The sequence below is a fragment of the Anoplolepis gracilipes genome, chromosome 9, assembly GCF_047496725.1.
Source record: "Anoplolepis gracilipes chromosome 9, ASM4749672v1, whole genome shotgun sequence".
Classification (NCBI taxonomy): domain Eukaryota; kingdom Metazoa; phylum Arthropoda; class Insecta; order Hymenoptera; family Formicidae; genus Anoplolepis; species Anoplolepis gracilipes.
In genome coordinates, this window is record NC_132978.1 from 6,943,382 (window position 1) to 6,966,927 (window position 23,546).

The 23,546-nt window shown below is 30.9% G+C and overlaps 4 protein-coding genes across 8 annotated transcripts; 2 read left to right on the forward strand and 2 right to left on the reverse strand.

The window, feature by feature from the left end:
- Positions 1-3,481: 3,481 nt before the first annotated feature.
- LOC140669340 (SH3 domain-containing protein Dlish-like) lies at positions 3,482-6,602 on the forward strand. Its single transcript, XM_072899088.1, has 5 exons — positions 3,482-3,941; positions 4,576-4,808; positions 5,072-5,434; positions 5,696-5,963; positions 6,160-6,602. Exons 1-5 carry the CDS (start codon positions 3,893-3,895, stop codon positions 6,438-6,440), a joined length of 1,194 nt encoding a protein of 397 aa, XP_072755189.1. The 5' UTR covers positions 3,482-3,892; the 3' UTR covers positions 6,441-6,602.
- A 230-nt stretch (positions 6,603-6,832) lies between these two features.
- LOC140669339 (uncharacterized) lies at positions 6,833-9,689 on the reverse strand. 3 transcript variants are annotated; one of them, XM_072899085.1, is made up of 5 exons: positions 9,421-9,689; positions 8,694-9,039; positions 7,706-8,318; positions 7,111-7,336; positions 6,833-7,021 (listed from the first exon to the last, which is right to left on the reverse strand). In XM_072899085.1, exons 1-5 carry the CDS (start codon positions 9,499-9,501, stop codon positions 6,833-6,835), a joined length of 1,455 nt encoding a protein of 484 aa, XP_072755186.1. In that variant the 5' UTR covers positions 9,502-9,689. The 3 variants fall into 3 exon arrangements, with proteins under 3 accessions (XP_072755186.1, XP_072755187.1, XP_072755188.1); XM_072899086.1 differs by having other exon boundaries at positions 9,210-9,483; XM_072899087.1 differs by having other exon boundaries at positions 9,377-9,453.
- Positions 9,690-10,753: 1,064 nt separating this feature from the next.
- LOC140669338 (uncharacterized) lies at positions 10,754-15,890 on the reverse strand. 2 transcript variants are annotated; one of them, XM_072899083.1, is made up of 7 exons: positions 15,387-15,890; positions 14,285-14,347; positions 14,050-14,187; positions 13,459-13,620; positions 12,919-13,216; positions 12,682-12,842; positions 10,754-12,568 (listed from the first exon to the last, which is right to left on the reverse strand). In XM_072899083.1, the coding sequence occupies exons 1-7, from the start codon at positions 15,432-15,434 to the stop codon at positions 11,345-11,347; spliced, it is 2,094 nt and encodes a 697-aa protein (XP_072755184.1). In that variant the 5' UTR covers positions 15,435-15,890; the 3' UTR covers positions 10,754-11,344. The 2 variants fall into 2 exon arrangements, with proteins under 2 accessions (XP_072755184.1, XP_072755185.1); XM_072899084.1 differs by lacking the exons at positions 14,285-14,347; positions 15,387-15,890 and having other exon boundaries at positions 13,459-13,710.
- A 2,114-nt stretch (positions 15,891-18,004) lies between these two features.
- Positions 18,005-23,336, forward strand: LOC140669749 (lipase 3). Of its 2 annotated transcripts, none has more exons than XM_072899825.1 (8): positions 18,005-18,104; positions 20,406-20,613; positions 20,792-20,906; positions 21,144-21,387; positions 21,484-21,642; positions 21,742-21,829; positions 21,966-22,111; positions 22,285-23,336. In XM_072899825.1, exons 1-8 carry the CDS (start codon positions 18,042-18,044, stop codon positions 22,438-22,440), a joined length of 1,179 nt encoding a protein of 392 aa, XP_072755926.1. In that variant the 5' UTR covers positions 18,005-18,041; the 3' UTR covers positions 22,441-23,336. The 2 variants fall into 2 exon arrangements, with proteins under 2 accessions (XP_072755926.1, XP_072755925.1); XM_072899824.1 differs by lacking the exon at positions 18,005-18,104 and adding an exon at positions 18,917-19,040.
- Positions 23,337-23,546: the final 210 nt, after the last annotated feature.

The following is a 23,546-nucleotide window of genomic DNA, read 5'->3' on the forward strand; positions in this document are numbered from 1 at the left end:
CAAGTTATCGGCGATACCATTATCAATAAAGTATTTGTACTCGCAAGCCACATGGTATATACATACGTATTGTCCTATTTTTTATTTTTTTTTTTAGCTTATTATTACGATTACAAAATCAAGAAAGTCAAAAGCGAGAGCTCGTCATTCGATATGGACGATGCACGCACACGTGTACACGCATATGCCGCGAAAAGGAAAATAAGCTATTTGAATAGATGATAAGGCATATATATATTAGAAAATAATCTTGCAAGCGTTTGTGCGATAATAAAGTAAACGGACGATGTGCGGATATCATAATGCGGCCATGTTATTAGCAGAAAGAAGAGGACTTTGCTCCGCGACATCGTCATATCGCAACTGCAATTTCGCAGAAAGTCTATTAGTGACAAATAGTGACCTCTTATAATCGGCGATAGTCTGTAAAACATGTAATGAGATTCGAAATTTGCAAAATCATATTCCATTCAAGTGCAACTACAAAAAAAATAATCCCGCATGTCTTTATATTCTGTAATTCGTATAAAACTATTTAGATTTTACAAATAATTGAGAATTGTTGCAGGAACATCTTTAGGACCATCTAAAATTTGTTTAGATGTTTTTTAGAGATTCCTAAAAAAAGTATCCTCAGAATCGTCGAGAGATTGTTTAACCTTTGAACTGTGTGCAGCTGCACGAACGCTGAATCACACGCACGCATACCCACACATCCACGCATAATTTTAATCCATAACAAATTTTTTTATATATGTATATTGTAAAATAAAATTATATAATAGATTTTAATTAATTATATGTACACTATATACTAACATACAGTGCACTATATGTATGCAGCATATGTATATATGTAGTGTGTATGTGTGTGTGTGTATATAATCCTTATATATATATATATATATATATATATATATATTTTTTTTTTAAGTATCACTTGATAATTAAAAGAAAGAAAAAATTTTTTAAATAAAATTTATTGATATTTTTGTACAATGTATACATGTAATTTTTTAAATTATTGCATAAGTTTTATAAAACACCAGGTGATTTGACGTTCGGCAGCGAAGGGTTAAACATTTTTTCGGCATCTTAAATTTTTAAAAGTGTCATTTAGCTATCTTTCAGGTGTTCTAAAATTTTGTAGGCGCCTTTTATAAATAACTTTTTAGACATTCTTTAAATGTCCTAAATTTTTGAGACATTGTTTAAACACTGTTTTTCTAGAGATTTAAAATTTTTGAGATTGTTTAGTCATCTTTAAGACATCGTCTAGACGATTTTTATATCGTTTGAATAAAAGACGCTGTATCTGAAATTGTTAGCGGGAATTTATTTAATGATAAAGAAAGTTGCGTGTAGGAAAAATTATTTAGTAAAATGCGTCGTGCGAGATTGCGTTGTGCGAGTTCGAAAGTGAGAGAATAATAAAACTCTTTTGTATGCAATTGTTTTTTTATTTTTTCAATTTACGCTCTTATTTATTTTATCGCGCGAAGTATATTATAATCGAACATTAGAATAGGAGAGTCTCTCGTGACTGCGTTAGGATTTATTCTTAAGAACTTCAGCATGTCATTGAACTAACATGACAAAGTGCAATACGAAAGTACAAAGTCTGACCTCTTGTTCTCTCGAATTTTGTAAATTTTCCTTCACACGAGGGAGAGAAGAAGAAACGAAGAGAAATCGATCGATCGCTCCTCTTTAAAGTGTTCTACGCCTTCATAATCATACGGATTGCGAAGGCACAAATTAGTGACAATGAACACTGACAATTTCTCTTTCGCGGCATATATATATATATACGAGATCTTATCCATCGAGATCGTGTCTACACTATAGCGATAAATTTTCTCAGCGATAATATAATAAAATTCCATTTGTAAAAGCGGTTCGCTCGTTCTCAAAGTTTCGTCTTCGTCGTGGACGTATAATTGCGCTCTATTATTCAAAGAGTAGAGACGATTTTGTACCGAGTCGATTTTCTACCTATTTCACACATGTAATACATGTGACACACACACACACACACACAACACACACACACAATTTAATTCTTCGTTAAACTCTCGTGAATTCTGTACGCCTGAAGCATACAAATATTATATAAAGAAGAATTTCTACGGTCTCATATTAACCAAAGTTATAACATTAATGGTACCTAAATAGTCGATCCGCAATCTACGATGACTAAATATTCGGCACAATTTTACGATATAGTTGTACATATACATATATATACGAGTATTTTCCTGAAAGAAAATAAGTGAAACCAAGTAATACCCGCAATTGTTAAGCGTAAGTCAGGAGAGCTCTGTTATATAGGCAAGAACGAATATACCACCGTCGTTTATATTAATTGAATACAATAAAACCAAATTTCAAGCAAGGTTTGTATACGTCTCATTTCGTGTAATTGATCTTTTTGAAAATTTGCGCATGTTTAACTCGATCACAAATTTACACCCGAATTTCTTTTAAATATTATTTTTTATTAGATGTAAATGAACTCTTTCTTTGAAAAATAACATTTAGATATTTTTAACTCGAGAAAAGGCATCAATTGAATAAATATATATACATTATTTGTAGAAATGTGTGTTCTAGAAAGATATACCGTTTTAAATTTTATCTTTTCAATAACAATTTTGATGTTCAGAGAATATGTTTCTAAATTTAGGATCTTGTTTCGTTCCTTTTAAAATTATGATTTTTCGAGACATTGCAAATGCCAATTTCATAATTTTTACTTTTCTGGACATTTTTCTATTTCTTAAATTTCATATCAAATTTCTCACATTTCTATGGATAAGAAAAATTACTTAATTAATTTGAAATCAATACTTAACGAAAAAACAATCCCACATGTATTAAAAATTCGCACATATATAAAAATGATTATATCATGGTTATATATTTAAATTTAAATTTATCCGACTATATATATTTTTTAAAGAAATTTAAAAAATAAATATAAATATGTCTATATGTTTTTCTTTCACACAATCTGTTTATATATGTACAGGGAAAATAATATAGAAAATTATAATTAAAAATTAATTAGAAAACTAATTTTCACATTGTTTTTCTTTAAAAAAATATATAATTATATGTTCATTAACATTTTTGTTAAATATTTCTAATAACTTTTAATACTTTATTTCTTAAAAATATATATCTGAATATCTTATTTTTTTTTTTAAATTGGGGGATACGCCCTTCTGTTATGAAACCTACGATATAATTTTTATTGTCAGTTATAAAGCAACTTTAATTCATTTGCTTAATCTTTTTTTCCTATAAATTAATATATTTCATTTTTCTTTCGTGGAATGTAACATCAATTTTTTTTTTTTTTTTTTATTTAAGTCATGAAAATTTATCGGAATTGCTGCTCTGGACCGACTGCTATTCCACGATCTCATGCATATCCCGTAGCGCTCTCTACCTGCCGTATGCAGGATTAATTTGCGATCGCGTCCATGGTGACCGCGTCTATAGGGATAGGGTCCTGTTCTGTCTAGCCCTGCCCGAGGATCCAAGAGGGAGAGAGAAGGAGAAAGAAAGAGAGAAAGAGAGAGAGAGAAACGACGAGAGCATAGAGAGTAGAGAACGCATCGTCGTAAGAGGTGTATTTTCGCACCATCAGGTTTCATTTTTCAACCCGAACGATTTTCTTACACTGTATTTTATCATTCTATCTCTTGTGTAATATCCCCTGTAATAAGACGGCGAGAACGGATGCGGCGCGCATTTTGCGCGCGTCGCGACGTCTGGACCGCGATAGACAGGTAATTGAACTGGGTTGAACCTGTTGAACGTGCCGCACTGGAAATGTGAGATATTTCAGAGTAAGTGGACTCCGAGAATAAGTAAATCATACAGAATGGCCTTTCTGTGTCCTGTACGCATACGTCGTGGAAAAAAGAAAAAACGTAAGTAAAGAATATAAAAGAGAAGTGAGAGAAGAGAAAAATCGAGGAATGTGTGTATTTACTAATACACAGTAACGACAGTTTGATCGCGCAAAGGCCAGTTGTCATATTCGACTCACTCGATCACCTGTTGCTTGAGACCGGTTATGCAGCTTCTAGCTCAAATTCTCCAGGAAGAGACTCGAGCCGAGTTCAAGCATTTTATACACAATTTTCGATTTTTCTTCTAAAATGCAAAACATTACAAGGATATTAAGAATATTATTTTTGAGTTAATTATTATCACATATAAATATATATTAATATATGTTTATATATTAATTTTATATACAACATATATTAATATGTATGATAATTATATGTGATAATTATTTTCAAAAGTGTTTTATAAAAAACATTTTTTTTTAAATTAATTTTTATCATTTTATTGTGGAAAGTCTATTTTAGGAATAATTTTTTGATTTTTATTTTGAAAATATGTTTATATTGCAAAATGTTTAAAATTTGTTTAATTTATCGAAAAATCATAAGGTATATAAAAAAAAAAAAAAAATGTATTTTTTAAATTGATTTAAATCTTTTAAGTCAGTCTATGTGCAAAATTTATTTATTATAATCTTTAATTTTGAACTAGCTGGAGCACATAATTTTAATTTGGAGAAAGACTGTGGAACAGGAGGTACAGGACTTGGTTTGAGTACTAGAGTATCATTGCCCCCTGGAAGGATAACTGGTAGCGCGAGTATTGAGACCCTTGTAAGAGTTGGCATTGAAAAGGAAAATGGACTTTCTCCAGACAGCAAAATGGTCATTGTACATGATTTTACTCCCTGCGTCGATGATGAACTTCAAGTTAAAAGGGGACAGGTTAGTGATTAATTTACAAAATTTTTCTCCAAAAGCTCTTTTTTATATCATCACCCTTATATTGCATTATAAATCACATATAATATATGGTACATATTATTTTTATTTTATTGCATGTGTAATTTTTGTAATATATGTATAAATGTTGCTTATCTAGTTTTAATCTTTCCTACTCATTTAATTTTATTACTCTTTCCTCAAAACAATCTCTAAAAAATTATATAATAATAAAAAATAAAATGATGAACTTTTTTGCGTTTTAGGTAGTGAATGTGCTTTACAGGGAAAATGATTGGGTGTACGTAATAGCGGCCGATACGCGTATGGAAGGCTTTGTACCACACTCGTATTGTGCACCGTATACGTCGCAGCTAGCGGAATTGACACTAGCCAATAACGTGAAAAAGAAACTGCCGCGATCCAGCGAGAACGATTGTGATCTTCTTAGCACGGGCCGTTTGCAAGAGACGCAACAGACCGATACAGGGTCGGCATCAGATTGCGAAAGTTACACGCGAAATAATATTACCACCGCGGATCTCAACGCCAATCGCTCCAACATCACGCAATCTCAGAATTCCATACAGACTATATCATCTCAGCCAGATGTACATCCCTTCTTTAAGGTATTATTCGATTGACTAATGTAAGCATATAACTGTCCCTGACTTAATTTAATATTTTGCCGAGTATTAAATTTCATCTCATTAATAAGATTTATAAAAAAAAAAATATTCTTTCAAATATTAAAACTATTTAGTTTATAAAACTTGATAGTTAAATAAAATATTAATTTTTAGTTTTTTGTAATATTAATATTTATTAATTTTATTTGACGAGAATGCATTGATGAGAAATTTTCTACTGTAATCTCGTACATTCGATAGGATCCATCAGCAGGAAGATACATTGTTCTTTACACATTCGTGGCGCGGGATGAAAATGACGTTAGTGTTGAAAGAGGCGAATTTGTGACAGTACTAAATCGCGATGATCCGGATTGGTTTTGGGTGCTTCGACATTGCGACGGTAACGAGGGTTTTGTGCCGTCTGGTTTTGTCTATCCGGGTCATGTTCTCCATTCTTATACCACTGCCACTACAACTGCCACTACCGCCACCACGAATACAGCGTCTACGGAGACTCATAGTCCAGGTTGATTTTCTAATCATCAAATTGTCTATAAATCTTGGCAAAATTACATTCTAGAAAATGTACATGCTGCGTACACATACATATATATTTATATCAATAGATTTCAGTAAAGTTTAAAACTTCTGAAGATTCTATAGTTATCAATTTATCCTCCATAATTATTGAATTTTGAGTTAACATTACTTATATTTTACAGGTAAAGGTATGATAAGTAATATTACGGGAGGTGGTGAATCGTTACAACAAAAAGGAGCGCGAGATTTTCGGGACGAAACAACCGGCACGGAATTAGTGGTGCTTTACGATTATAAGGCGCAGGCGCCGGATGACTTATCGGTGAAACGAGCGGATTGGATATACGCGGATTTGGGAAATCAAACGGTAGACGGCTGGCTTTGGGCTTATGCGCCGAAGACTCGCAAATACGGTTTCATTCCTAAGGCGTATGCACGACCTCCTGCTATGACTAGCTTATGATTCGAACTATTAAAGATGAGAAGTCTGTTTTTACTTCTTTAAGTTGGCAATAACGTTGTTTTTTATATTCCTTTTTTTTGTATTGCATATCTTCAAGAGTAAAAATCGAATAATAATTACAATTAATATTTTATTTAAATATTTACTCTCCGTTAGAAAACCCAAGTGTAAGAGAAGAAGTAATATCGATTAATCTAAAAAGTGACTGATATTTTTAAAAGATAAATAAGAATTCATATGGATACGGGACATAATCTACTTAGTCTTTTCATTTGATTTGCCCATTTTTCATAATTTTATGCTATTAGCATGGGCATACACATTCTTGAAACAATAATACTTACAAGTTAAGGGACAAATATATACTTTACGCGTTAATATATAACATAGGTTTAGTGTACAATAACATTTACATTAAGACTAGTACAGCCAAAAGTGATATGGCTGATCAGTCCTTCATGAAGAACTATACAGTCGCCGGCCAAAAAGACATCAAGTGGACGTTGGGCGGCTCTTAAGGAAGTTACGGGACCTGTATAGGTGAGCGAGCGGAATCCACGATTTTCAATGTTATCCACAGCCTGGAAAACCAGTCAAATACTATTAACTATTTTTTAAAGAACTCGTATGTCTTCATCTTAGGCATACGAATTGATTCGACTGAATATACCTGGATACTACATCGAAGTCTGTCAACCGTATCGCCGACGTCCAGTCCTGCAACCCAGGCAATTATCATATCCTTCTCGCACTGACCCTCTCCGCCGGCGTGCACCTCCTCGCAACACGTATAATTGTGATTGCTGTGCAAACGCGCAGCCAGTACTGGTAAAGGTAGCCGATTGCGATACTTAGGGTTTATCTGATTGCCACCGAACAGTCTCGCTGTAGAATCTCTTATTGTTACAGAAATTTCGATTATTTATTAGTTGTGAGAATAAAATTTGTTTATATAAAGGCCTTTGTAGATAAAAAAGTTTTAGTTATCGTAATCGTAAGGCGAATCGCTTGCGTTACTAATATGTACTGTAATTTGTCGATTTAATTACGCCTTATAATTATGATTAAAACTTTATGTGCAGAAGCCTTAATCTAGATATTTCAATATATTATTTGCACCTAAATCTTTTTTCTTTAATCGATCGCAAATCAAATTCTACTCATACATTGCGACATTTTTGTTTTAAAGGAAAACTTTTGTAAGAGATATCGCTACATATATACCGGATGTAGCGTATAATATGCAAATGATTAAATATACTAACGAGAGTTTGCCGGACACCAGTAAGAGAGCTAGACATCGACTGGAATTGCAGGAGAGAGCTCCATAACTGACGATGAGTGTACTTTCGGCGCCGGGTTCGACGCTGAGGATAGGCACTTCTGGATGATCAAAGAGGAAATGGTGGGTAAGTGCTGAGAAGGCAACATTCATCGAGCAGTCAAGACGAGGACAGCGTATGGGTCTACGAGAATATTCAACGGAAGAGGACAAAGATGAACTTTTCATTTTAATCTCGGAGGTACAGTGATCCACTGCGACGTTTTTTCTCGTCGTTGTCAGGTTGCGATAGTCATGTTGCTGTTGACACTGCTTTTCGTGACTCTTCGTTTGCTCCTCCCGCTGCGGATTGCCTCGATCGTCAACGACCGCGTAGGAGATCGCATCTGATTCATCATCTGTCGGTTCGAGCATTGTTCTGTTGAAGTTACAGGACCATCGATTGCGACGCAATTTTAATGCAGAATGAGACGACGATGGTTGCAGGTACATCATGAACGGCCTATTATACTTTTTTCTTGAGGATATGTGGTCATTGTGGTCTTTATTTTGTGAGAAACTTGTATGCGATCTTCGGGACTGAAAGTCTTCTATGCCTACGAAAATTGAAATCTCTTTTTTTAGATATTTAATTTTTTTTTTTAAATGGATTGAATTTGATGATAATTAATCACGCGTATTTGATGATCAACTTCCACGATTAATTATTGTTACCATATTATGTTTGATTTATTATTTAAAGACTTTTAAAAATGTCCTAAGATTTTTAAAAATTATTCCAGTTTTTAAAATAATGATTCTTTTTGAAGAAGCAAATATTTGATCGCAGGAGTATCAATTTTGATTACATTTGCGTCAAATTTTGAAAAATTTAAAAAGTGTTAAGGAAATATATAAGAAATATTTAAAAAATCCTAAAACTCTTTTTAGCTACCATTATACGTATAATGATGATTGAGTCTTTTATTGACCTGATCGGATTGAAAATTTTCGTACGCAATGTTGACACAACAAATAGCTTTCGTACGGATTTTGCTCGGAATCGGCGACACTTCCGCTAAAGTTTATGTCGTTGATGATAATGTGACAAATTGCGCATTCCCCGATCTGTGCATCGTCTTCTTCTTCGTTTTCTTCTTTCTTTTCGCTATTTGCATTTATTCTTTGTACATCTGCGCTATCTTCCTTCTCTTCATTAATTTCCCGTTCGACATCTTCCGCCTCGTCTTCTGTAATTTCACTAGAGAGTTCTTTTCTTTTTTGCATCCTGTTATCATTATCCGAACATTTCCACCCAGAATGAGAATAATTCAATTCCTACAACACAAATAATTCTTTTCATTCAGAAAGAATAAGTTCAATATATTGAACATACGTAATGAATTCGAACGAATCAAATCATTGCGATCTAAATGTGTCGCAATTATAATTACATATGAACTTGTCACAATAATTATTTAATGTTCAGTTATTATATATATGATTACAATAAATTCTCGTGAAAAATAATGATTAATCTCCTCCCCTTTTCATATATACTTTATAGCAATTAATTCTGTCGAATTGCATTATAATAATTATAATCAATTAAAAAATCATATATCATTTTTTAATCTCCAATATAAAACTCGCAAATTGTAAGAGCCAGTTATACGTGTTTTAATTGCCCGCGATCTCGTGCGTATAGATATCACATGCCTTGTGATGATTATTTATCGCATGACCGTCGGCTTTCCCTTTATAATCGACCCTCTCGTTATCCGTTTGTTCGCGAAACATCGTCGTTTATCGTCTCGCTTTTCTGATAACCTTTCGTTGATGACGTGCTTTTCTTGCCAAAGATCGGCTGATCTTTCAAGTCACGAGCGTCTATTCTCGTATATTTACGCAAATTTGTAGTTTCCGGTTTCTAAAATTTGGTGACAATCGTACAGAATCTATATTTTTATAAATATTAATCTTGCTTTTCCATAAATTTATTGTGTATATAATTTCATCAAATTGAAAAATATATCTGAGAGATATTATTTTTTAATAATTTATATTGTAGTTATAATCACAAAATACTTTTCCGCGATTTTTAAAATTTTTTATCGTTACTAGATCTTAATAGTTAAAAATCTCAAATTGAAACCAAAGTTTACCCAAAAATTATTACAAAAAAAAATATAGTTTTATCATCTATATTTGCTTTATTTTTAACTGTTGTTTATTTAGACAACCATTCTCGCAAATTGTAAGAAAACAATTTAAAATTAGCCAAGCAATTTATCATTAAATATGCAACACCATATATATAACGAGTAATGACTCGCATAATGAACTTACCTAAAAAGAGCTAACTATCTTTTAATTAAATTATCTTTATAAAATAAAAATAAGAAACGAGATAGAATTTTTAGATTTCCAAGATGATGAGCTCTTGATGTGAAATATATTCGATGGTTGATTGAAGTCTAATTAACGATTGTTTCCAGTTCGCTGTAATTTAGTCCAAGAGAATTTATATTCGTCAGAGCCAGAAAACGCTCGATGTATGCACGGTATTTAGATCAGAAGTGTGTACGAGGCCATTTTGACGTTTTAACGAACAAAGAAGAAACAAGTACATACATATGTACAATGATATCGGTGCCGCATCGCTGTAAGAAAATTCGAGATATCCAATTCATTATGCTATTTTTTTTCGCAAATCTTATACAAGTCATTTTAACTATGTATCTTTATACTAAGACGATAACGATTGAAAGTCATTGACCTTTTAGTTTTCATGCGTTTATATAATCGTGTTCCGCGATGTAGATGTGCTTGGATGAAATATATCTGTGATAAATATCTATTATCCACAATATCTATAGCTGTATAATCATTAAAAGTATTGTAAATTAGTGTAGTAAATTAAGCTTATTATCGGAAATCTTGAATACACCGCGCATCTTCATAAATACTTAATACATAAAGAGAAAGAGAGAGTTAATAATTTTATATTAAATATACATATATTAAATAAACTGTATACAAGTATCAACTAGTTAAGAAATGTGTTTTATTAAAAAAAGCACATATTAAAAAATTGGAAAATAGTAAACGATTCATACATTGATATATCTGGTCGATTTTTAACAGCATGTATGTCTAATTGCAAATAATCGTGTATTTGTATATTTCATTCATTTATATTGTCCGATTTCTCTTCGATAAATAGTTTTGAACATCTTCAATCGCAATTAGATTAATTTTTAATATACGTAAAATATTAATATCTAGCTAAATCCATAACGATTTATATAATACATATATTATAAATTAACATAGCAGCACTCAAAAATTGATTGACTGTTATTACGGTCGGCAGCAAAGCTGGAAAAATGATTTTTCTAATGTTTCGAAAACGTAAGAAATATTTAAATTGTAGCGCTTTCGCTTTTGCAATATTTTATTGCAATGTTGTATGTACATAAAGCATACATATATACATACATATACATATATATATATATATATATGTATATATATATATATATATATATATGAATTCTGAACAAATAATTAATAATTCTCTTACAGGTTAAACGCAGAAATTGCTTATCACAAGTAATCTATCTTATCATACTTATTGTACTTATTTCTCAATATCGTCCACTTTCTTCGTTTCTGGATAATTATTTACTAACTTTTGTCTCACGTTCGCTAATCTTTCCACACTGATCGCTTGTATATTGCCTAAACGAGAGTTATCAAGCAACGTTTTTAAATTTTGTTTATCATCTAAATCGATCATGCTGCAACTTTTGCCTTTGATCGCCGACAACCCGGATATTGGCCTAAAAATCGATAGTAACGGTAACTCTTTGATAGTTGCAGTTTTACTAGCAAATTGTTTAGGAATAGATTCTTGATCGAACCGTCCCACATTCTCGCTATTGGATTTGGGGGATGATATTAATAGATTTTTTAATTTTACCGGACTGGAATTGGCACTGCACGATGTCTTCTTTTGTAAAATATTAGAATTAGATTGTGTTTGTAACTGTGTGATATCGTTTTGAGAGCTCGTAAGGTGCTGGCTAATGCTGGGAAACGTTACAGAATGATTATCTGATTCGAAAGAATGATGTCCTTCTGATAAATTAGGCTCTGCAGGCAGGAACTTGATATTGAAAGAATGTGTCATGGTAGATAAATTCGTAGATTGTACATGACTTGTACTGACTAAATTATTATCATTCGTATTACTACATCTATTTCTTTTTTGTTCTTCACTAGTATCGATATCAAAGTTGCTAGAATAATCGTTAATGCTCCAGCTGCTCTGTGCTTTCTTGTTTCTAATGTCAAATTGACAGATTTTATTTGGCACGTATTTCAATATATTTGCACTTCCTGCTTTCTCAGTAATAATCCTATTCTTGAAATTCGATGTACTTCTATTTACTGGACTGCTGTTTAGCGATTTTGAAGTATTGTTCGTTAAAGCGAACATCGATGAACCTTGTGATGATATCATCGAATTAATCATCGAGCATGATCTTTGCAAATGCGGAGGTCTGCTATCGACAAATTCATTTTTCTCGAAAGTCTTCGAATCTTTGGTCGATCTTGGAAATTGATTTGAACTCTGCCATACTTCATTGGATAACAAATTGTTTGCGCCGACATCAACAGTCTGTAGATCGGAAGAACTTTGTGCATCTCGTTTTCGGACGAGCAAAGAATTTCCGATTGATATGCGATTTAATTTCTCCATACTAGCTTGCAATTCTAATTCCCATTGTGTGAACTTGCTCTCGCTGCCATCCACGGATCTCTTATCAATATGTTCTGCGTTCTCCTTTGAACAGAATTCCTGTAAATTTTAGAAACATTAAATGATAGAAATTATTAACAGCAGTCCAGTAAATAGAAGTACATCGAATTTCAATGTCTTGTACAAACTACATAACTATGTATTTTACTAACTTTGATATTGTGCGGTTTTTCATTGTTTTCAATTTGATTATATCTGATTGGCGACAATTTACTGTTAAAACTGTTGAATTCATTCTCATATTTCTGACATATATCCGAACTTATTAGTTCGGCACCGACACCAGGTTCTCGTGGTCCATTAGCTACGATATCTGGAATATTATAAATATGTTAATGATAAAAAAATTAAAAAAACTTCATATATTTTCAAAGCATATCTGAAAGTACCATAATCCCTTCGTTGCTGATGTATTTGATTACTAATATTCTCCAACGTTCGAAGACTCGTGGCATAATTACGTTTAACTTCTTTAACAGTTTGCTGTAGATATTCCACTCTTTCCTTTTGCGTTGCTAACATCTGATCGCATTGAGTTTTTACTTCAAAATACGGTCGTGCTTTTATTATTGCACGTCGATGCTTTTCTTCCAATTGCAATAGTTTTTTCTCAGCGTCATGAAACAGCATCGCTCTTCTATGATGTTCTCGACCACATTCAGCTTTTTGATTTTCAGCATCCATTACCTATAACAAATATATATAAAAAAAATATGTAATTACATAATGTAGATGAAACTTTACCTCTTTATTGTCATACATTTTTGTCATAAAAATTAAATGTTTCTAAAATTAATATTAACATGGGAAAATTTAAATAAATAAAATATTAGAATGTTTTCCATGGTTTCAAATGCTTCGCAATGCTTCCAAAGATAACTGAATGTGTAACGCGATTACATATGCATACTGTACAGTCTAACATTTACCTTCATAGTAGCATGATTGAGCATATCCTGCCATGCCTGGTCGAAATTCCACTCATGCTGATGAGACATGAATCGTGCTTCCGCCAGCGCAACAGTTTCTTTCGCAGCTGCGTGAATTTCGCTGGCTCTTTGAAACAGTTGTGCTTGTTGTTGACATTGCACCTGCAAATTGCGCGCGAGAAAATTCATTTATGTAATAGTTCACTTAGTTGTAATTTAAATTAAACACGATGCAAAATAATTGGTATTAATCTGTAACATAAAGGATTATTACAAACAAAATGATAGCTTTGAATATTATATGTAAAATAAAAAAAATTATATGTGATTTAAACAAAGCTTGAAAAATAATATACTATAGTTGATACAAAAAATTATATAATTGTATAAAATTGATTTATTATCTTGTGTATATATAAATATATATGTATAATTAATTCATATATAAATATATATGAGATGAGTATGTTTTTATTCATAATATATATGCACACATTATTGAAACAGTAAATCAGTACAATTTTCCAAACATTTTTTAAAAATAAGAGTTTTTTTAAATGGAAAAATTAGATTTAGACTATATTTCTATACCTGAGCTTGACGAGCCATCTCCAGTGCTTCGTAATAACATCTTGCCTTTTCAATGCAGCTAGTACCAAGTTTATCAGTAATTTCTTTTAGCCTCCTTGTTGTATCAGAAAGAAGCTGTCTAAAAGCAGTGTGAGCTTCCTAAACATAAATTAAAAATTAAATTCATATTACTAGTATATTTTATGTGTATGAATATTATAGATAAACACTATAGATGAAATATTATTTCTCTTACATCCAATTCAGTCTCCAATTTATTTATATCATCTGTTGCATTGTTCAAGTTTTCCAACTCAATCTAAAAAATACACAAGTTTGTTTTATAAAAAAGATCATTATATTGAAATATAAAAAAGATCATATATCTGTAAATATTTAGTTTAAAATACCTTTTTTAGATTTTGATAAAAACATTCAATCAATTTCCTTTCAAGTAAAAATTAAGATTTGAAAAGTAAAAATTGCTCAGTTATAAAAAAAAGTTATTAAGCATTAAAGAATAAAGATGACACTTTCAAAAATTAGGGAATTTATACTGATACTGACATTACAAATACATACATTGCAATAGAAAAAGTATACAAAATTTGAATGAAAATGAACATTTTCAGTAGTTTATTTTTTTATTTATCAAATCCATCTAAGGAAAATTTTATATAACTTTATTTTATATAACTTATCTGTAATTGTATATTGTATAAGTGTACTAAATATTAATATATCTTTTTTATATTTTATAACATTTAGAAAATATTCTTATATTTTACAATTGTATATAAAATATAAAACATTCTATCTATTTTGCCATATATTTCAAAATTTACATATTATTCTGTTGCACTGCTAATGCTCAATGTCAGTATTTTATTGTATGACAGATATCCTAACCTTCGAAGGTCTTTTACTTTCCAATTTTTTATATTTACGTGAAAATAAACCGAGTGTATTTTTATCAAAATCTAAGAGGATCACTCTAAACTAGGCTCTTTTCTCTGAATAAGATGTGGCAAAAAACAAGAAGATTTGGCATACATTTGATCACACATTCATGCAAGATATCTGCTCTCAAATAAATATTGTTTACTTATAAAATAACTTTTTATTGCCATTGTAACGATTTAAGTAATCGATTCATTCATAATCGAGCGCATCTTATATCCGTACGAGGAAAAGAAGGAAAGTGAAAGCAAAATAGGACAATGTACCAGGCGCTGTTAGACACTAGTATGTGCTCGCCAAACATAACCTAACCTAACCTGGTTGTTTTACGGGCGTAACCCTTTTGTAAACAACCTATTTATTTGATCAGGAGACTGGAATAATTCAATAATAATTACCTGTATACGCGGGTCTAACGCGCCCACGTCGTTCTCCGCAATGTCCATGCTTCGGTCACTTTTGCAGGCGGTATTTAATTGCGCGGATCGAGAGTAATGTCAACTTGGGATCGCCATTCGCCATCATGTGTGCGAGAACAAGAGTATATTCTATTCTACATTTGAATTGGCATCGAACAGGATCTAATCTTACTGCCACAAACTGATGGGTCCGAGTTCTTTCTCCCTCCTTCGAGAAGTCTTTTTCAAATATTTGATCACCACACCACCAATTAGATCTAAATAAAGGAAATGCGCAATACGTGCTCAAATACGTCCGTTCCCGTCCACGGACGGGCGACAACAGCAAACAGCACCAGCAGCACCAGCCAGACTCACTCCGAGAACAAGAGTGGATCGTTCCGCATTTTTTAACCGAACTAGAAAATATGGAATGGAATGAGACGGACATATATTTAGAATATGAAAGGAAAAATTAAAAAGGCAAAAGAGGGCAGCTAAAAAGAATAAAGTATATAGTTTCAAGTGCATTTGGACTGTGACGTTACTGAGTCCTATAGTATATTGAAGCGAGCCTTTCTTATACTATGTACATCTATACATATAGCCACAGATTAGAAAGAGACTAGTGTATATCTCGCAATGAATGGATCTCTCTGTCTCTTTTTACATTATACAATACTATCTGAAATAAAAATATTTTTCATCAGAAATTTAGCGATAAAAAATAAAAACGATACAGTAATAGAGATTCTAAAAAATATTTTTGTTTTATTTATATATATATATATATATATATATATATATATAAAATTGGAAATTTAATTACATGAATTATTTATTTTTTTCAATTCATAAAATACATAACATACATATGCAGTATGGATTATATACATACACGTATGTACATATGGTAATATTTTTGACTTTGATACTACTAAATATACTATCAACCATTCAATCCTTCTGACAAAGATAGCAATCCACCCGGCATATATCCTTCTCTATGAATTACGTCATTTCATTCGCTCCAGTATCCAGTATGTTAAAAAACTCATCATTGTCATTATCAGTCAATTCTACCTTGACTCACTATTGTTGAGAGCCTTCGGATAAGAAAATGAATAAAGCTTTTGTGTTCTCACAAGAATTATTTTGCATTTGAAAACATTTTTTCCTTCTTTTTTTCTGAATAAAAGAAACTATTATTTATGAAAACAAGCGTCATCTTAATTTGTTTAAGGAATTATTTGAGGTAAAAAAAATAATATAATAATTCCCTTCTACGAACTACTTCTATCTTATAATTAATCAAATTTATTTCAACTATGTTTGGTCGCAACAAACTGAACCTTAAAAACTGGTGCGAAAAAACATCATTTATGACAGTTATTACTCTTAAACTATTTTTAGTTGAGTTTACTTTTAATTGTTCAATTTTTAAATTTTAAATATTAATTTTTTTTTATTTTTATTTTTTACATTTCTATTATATCGATGGAACTTAGCTAAACGAAGATGTAACAATAATGAGTGACGATGCATATGATAATCTCATGCATCCTCATTCGTAAATACTTCCGATGACTCGGTCACTTCGACACAAATCTCTTCTTCTTATAGAAGTTGTTAGTATTCTGTTATTTACCATTAGTATCGATATCGATATATTATATTTTCTTTTTTCTATTTTACATTTTATTTCTTAATTCAGAAAGCAAATTTGTTTTCGGAATTAAGAAATACACACTTCGATGGAACTTAGCTAAACGAAGATGTAACAATAATGAGTGACGATGCCTTATCTCTTATAAGAAGTAATAAAGAGGACAAAAAAAGATAAATATAGAAATATTCTGCAAATATTTGACTTCGACAGTTTGCGTTAACATTAAATTTTTATTTTTCAAAAAGCATACAATATTACGTTTACAAGTTTCTTTTTAAAAAAAGGTCAAAAATAATCAGAAAATAGTATGTTCTATATTGAATAAAAAACCAAGTTTGCAGAAGAAATTTTTGAGGCATCGAAATAAAATGAAAAGAAAAGAAAAGTTAAGAACCAATTATTTCCAATATTGTAATATTAGAAATGGCAAAACATCAAATATGTCTAACAATAACAAGTATTATAAATATGTTAAATTAAATGTTAACGAAACAGATATGAACACTATCCACTTTAAACTACCTAGAAATGTTTTAGTTTTTACAGCTGTTTTCTTAGATGGACATTGAAAAATACCTATAGACTTTTCATAACATATACTTTGATTGCGATCAAAAATTAAAAGATTTAGAATTATTAATGTATGACGCGGGTACACATAAAATTCTTTAACTTTATTTGATATGACAAGCAAAAATTTAAATATATACATATCTATAAATATATAGTATATATCTAAGTATTAATCTCAAGATTTAGGCCTTCTTTTAAACCGTATTTATACATATATTCTGTGTGTAGCTAAAGCAAAAGTATTTTGCATATTAGATCCTCACATAGTAAAGTTAATTGAGAAACGCTTTAGGTGACAGAGGAAACCTCTTTTCCCAATTTTATCTGCAAGGTCGAAGGCGAAAAGTTGACGAAATCGACCTTGTGAAGAGTGACAACAGCCTAGTTGTGACAGTCGCTTTCACAATATATGTATGTACATACATACTGCAGATAAGATCCGCTCACTGACTGCAGCGTGTTACCTTCAAAACGATGTAAGCATTAAAATCACGTGTTCTAATTTGAGTCGTTAATGAAATAAAAAAAAAAATAAAATATTTTCTCTCTTTCTCGCATCGAGAATAACATTAAAACATAAGTAATATAAAATTAAATTAAAGTTATATAAAATTCTAGTTATTTCTATTTCTCAGATTTCTCGTAATCGGACTCTAATTTCTCAAAGTTTAATTCTTTATAAAAAGCTTGTGAGACAAATGTAACTTCCTATCTTTAGTGCTTTACATTTTAAAGAACTAAAATCAAAATGCGTCAAAAACAAATGTTAAAAAAACCTGTTAAATTAAATATACTTTATAATATATAAATCTGTCGGAATTCATTTTTCCAATATGTACATAGAATTAAAAAATGTAACTTTTATATTAAATATAAAATTAAAAGCCGTTATTAGATGTTTAATTTAACATTTTCTAATCTGCTTAGCTCTGACGGAATTTGTGTTAACGGTGTTTCTTTAAAAAGAAAAAAAGGTGCAACCGCTTTTACTTCGTATATTCTTTGACGAAAATCTTGGTAGAGTATCCAAAACATTCTTCATCGTTTGTAATTGGCAGAACTTATGTAAAAAAAATGCATTTATTCGCCATTTAACTTTGCGATTCGTCACTTTCCATTCTCCGAGTGATGGTCGGGTTTCTCAAGGGTCGGGAATGCACGAGGATGTACACGCGGACCGAGCAGATATCGCGTTATCGCTCATGTCTCATGTGCATCGCGGAGACGTGATACGTATAAAACGCCGATGAGCAAAATTTTCGGTTCTCTGTTTCGTGCGCGCCGTCACGATGTCGACAATATGTCGACAACGCTGCATTTTCATCGTTATAATCTCTCTGAATTATTTTTGCCTCTCATTGGCAAACGTGTTCGTCAAACCCGACGACAATCCCGATATCACGCTCACGACAGTAAGTTACTCTCACGGTTTTCCATCGCAGATAGATAAGTAAATAGATGATCGTCATAATATAATGGACCGCCACTCAGGTGCTGTAACAGTGAATGGGATCTTGAATGTCAGTTAAACTTACATAATATGCGCATGATCTTGCTCTTTTCCTTTTATTTTTACCTTTATGCATTCAAATGTCAAGCATCATATATATGTGTATTGTTCAAGAATACACATATTCTTGAAGAGTATCATATTCTTCATGTGTGTGCTCTTCAAGAAAATAGACAGATGCATATAAAGTGGCTAAACATACATTATATATCTAAGTGCGCTAATAAGTTTAAAAAAATTTTAAAAACTTCTTTCATGACTTTTATGCATTTTTTCTAGAATTCAAATTTTAATTTCAGAATTTTTTCAAATTATTTTCTTAATATTAATTTTATTCAAGATTAGGAAAGTTACTTTATAAAAATAACTCGTTACCGTTACCCGTAACCGACTTTAAACGTTGTTTTTTTACAAGGTCAAGTTATACATAAAACATATACATATAAAATTTACATCTATTAAACATGTTTATATTAAATAAAAGTATAATGTAAGCTGATATTTTTGTATTGATACTGTCATTGATATAAAATGTATAATTTTGATAATAATTCTAAATATTCTCATTAAAAAGATTTATTTTAAAAACATTACAAAAAAATCTTTTTTTCTTAAGATCTTACTGTATCAATGTAAATGAAAGAGTATTTTGTTAGGTTTTCTTCTTTTCATTTTTATGATATAGCTAAAATCGCACATTTTTAACTTTATGCAATTCCAAAATTATTATACGCTATTTTACGAGTTAAGTGTTTCTCTGCAAAAGTTTATAAAAATTACACCTAATCTATTTCAAAATAAAAATCATTAAATTTTATCAAAAGTTATTAATTTTTAAAAGAATTTAATTTAATGTTCATTATGCGAGTTTGTTTTCGTGCAAATTAAATTGCATAAGTTTATAAAGTAACGAAAAGTAATTCTTGAATTCATTATAGTAAACTCGTTGATCTTGAACTCGTTACAGAAAAATGTAACAGTCACTTTTTTCGTTACAGACGAAATTTATTGTAATGCCATTATCGTTACATAGGAAAAAAAGTAAACGGTAACGGCGTTACTTCGCAGCTTTAATTTTATAGATATTTAATATGCGTGAAATAAAAGCGGATTAATTTATGTTAGTTCTTAACTACATACATTAACACTTTTTGTACATTTTTTATAAATATGTAAATATTCTTTTATAATTATAATTTGCTAAAATGTGTAGTAAAATTAGAATATACTTCAATAAATGCTATTATGTATATTTTTTTTCGGATAGCCTGAACTAGTGAAGAAATATGGATATTCTTTGGAGATTCACGATATCGTTACGGAGGATGGGTATACTCTGCAATTGCATCGAATACCGCGCGGCCGGGATGATGAAAACGAAGTAAGATCCAAAATAAGAACTCCGATACTTTTGATGCACTGCCTGGCAGGTAGTTCCGCCGATTGGATTCTTATGGGACCCGAAAATTCTTTAGGTATGCTTGTGCAGATTTTTGGGCTGTTAAATATATATTAATCATTAATAAAAACTTTATTATAAAGAAATTATAATAATAAAAAGATCATTAATATAAAGAAATTAATATTAATATTTGTTTGAAGAAATTAATATTAATATTTGTTCAAGGTAACATAACGATCTATTATTTTTAGCATATATATTAGCCGATGCGGGCTACGACGTGTGGCTTGGAAATAACAGAGGAAACATTTATTCAAGAAATCACATCACGCTGTCGCCAACAGACCGAGCTTTCTGGAATTTTAGGTAACTGAAATTCTAAAAAAAGCAGTCATAATTTTATGATAATGAGAACAAAATTTATCATATAATTATTTTCTCTTTTATTACTACATTAATTCGAAGCGTTTTAAGATTTTCTTGCTAAAGTGCCAAATTTAAACTAAAATGTTTTAAATCTATTCATTTAAAATTTAAAACTAAAAATGAAAGAAAATAGAGGCATTAAATAAAAAAAAAAAAAAAAACATGTATGTATTTCAGTTATCACGAATTTGGCATTTACGATCTTCCTGCGATGATCGATTACGTTTTATACGCGACGGGACACAAAAAAATCTTCTACATCGGTCACTCGGAAGGAACCACGCAATTTTGGGTAATGGCATCGGAAAAACCCGAGTACAATTCGAAGATCATTTTAATGATAGGCTTGGCACCTGCAGCTTTCAGCGGCAACATTCGCGGACCAATTACGAAACTCGCCAAATTAACTTATCTCGGTGTGGTGAGATATAAGTGATTTTATAAACATTCGCGTCTAAAATTTTATACATACATAAAACTGATTCGAAATTTTTGATCACTTCCATTTCCTTTACAGTGGATCGGTGAAACTTTCGGCTATCCAGAATTCCGTTCGCGGTCCGCTTGGGGAAAATTCGTGTCGAATCTATTCTGTCAGAGCATGGCGCACACACAATTCATCTGCAGTAATATTTTATTTTTGGTCGCGGGATTCAGCCGTGCGGAATTAAATACAGTGAGAGCAAACGATATATGTACATTATATATTCGTCCATTTTCTACATCACTTTTCCTTTTATTGATTAAAAGATTACTTTTCTGTTCGTTTGAGCAGGAAAACTTGACAGTTATCATAGGTCACGTGCCTGCTGGCGCTTCCTGGAAACAATTCGTGCATTATGGTCAAGGATATATTAACGCAGGTAACATATCATGATAATTATTATTAGAGAAGGGAAAAAAAATTTTGAATATTCCATAATAAGCGATACATCAAATTCCGACTAAGTTTCTCTCTCTTTCTAAAAAAAAAAAAAAAAACTTTAAAATGTGCTTCAGGACACTTTAGACAATATGATTATGGCGACATTGACAAAAATCTTCGAATATACAATTCAACGACACCACCGGATTATCAATTAGAAAAAATCACAGCGCCAATCGTTCTCTTTAGTAGCGACAATGATTGGCTAGCAACTACAAAGGTATGTCTCATAATTAGAAAAAAATTCTTTTTGTAAAAATTAAATTTAATTTTGAAATCAACTTTGCAAATATTTATTTCAAGTGTTTTTAATTTAAAATTATCACGTATGATTAAAGTTCATCAAAATCAAATTATTGATCATTTATTAATCTTTTTTAATTCTCATTCAAGGACGTGGAACTATTATCTACTAAACTCAATAGCGTCGTATTTCATTCCAAGGTTTCTATGAATGCCAGCTTTAATCATTACGATTTTATATGGGGAAAATCCTCTCTGCAAATAGTGTCGCGACCTATTCTACAATTGCTAGACCAATATCAATAATGGTGTTCTTCCTAAACTAAAAAAGAATATTTTCTTAATAATAGAAAATTACAAAGATACCATAAAAATAAATGTGTAATGAATCCGTCTAATTTATTGTTATATTATTAGTGTATTATTATATTGTATACGTTTGCATATATAATCTGTACTCTTGTCTCTAATTTTACTTTTCCGGACTTCACCTCAGAGCACTGTTGTGAAACATGCTAATACATATACTAATACAAAGTAATTTTGTTTATAGTGTATAGTACTTTTCTTGTATTATATAATACCGTTCCTCTTCTCTATATACATTTATATACATACTCCGTCATAATCAACCTTGCGATCACTGCACGTAAGAAACTACATCTGCGATTATAATTTCTCGCGATCGCATGAAGCCGCCACGATACAATTATAAACTTATAACTTCTTCTAATCGCACTTGAGCAGCGTCCAGAAAGATATCTTATTCGCTTCAAAAACTGTTCTATTGAAATATATATGTATTATAGTATGGCTATCCTGGAAGAAATAGACAATAGTTTCGCCTCTTGCGGCTGATGCTTTAAGTAATTGATTTACTTCGCATATATGGAAATTTTTTTACTATAATTAGAGTTATATGTAACCTATGCTAACTTACGCTTTGTTTATTATATATTGTTAAAATTACTCATGCGGAAATATGGATGAGCCAGCTCGCATATTTCAAGATCAAGTGCAACTCGAAAAAATAATTTTGAATAATTTAAGAATCTTTTAATAAATATAAATAATATTCCAAGCAATTAAAAATTAATTTTTTGAAACTTAAGTGTATTGCAATTTGTCTTTCTTTTTATTTTACATAGTAAATAAGTTCTTATTCCTATAAGAATTTAAATCAGAAATAAAAGTAAAAGAATCAGTCGCACTTGAAAATTGCTCACAAATTGCTGGCTGTGTATAATATATAATAATATACATATCGAGTTATATATTGCATGATATGTATTAGTTTATATTAGAATAGATCAAATGGAAATGTCGATCCATGATCATGTGATCTGCATGAAAATTTATCTGAATCGTCTTGGATCGCGATGAAATTTTATTTATCATACAACTGAAAATAA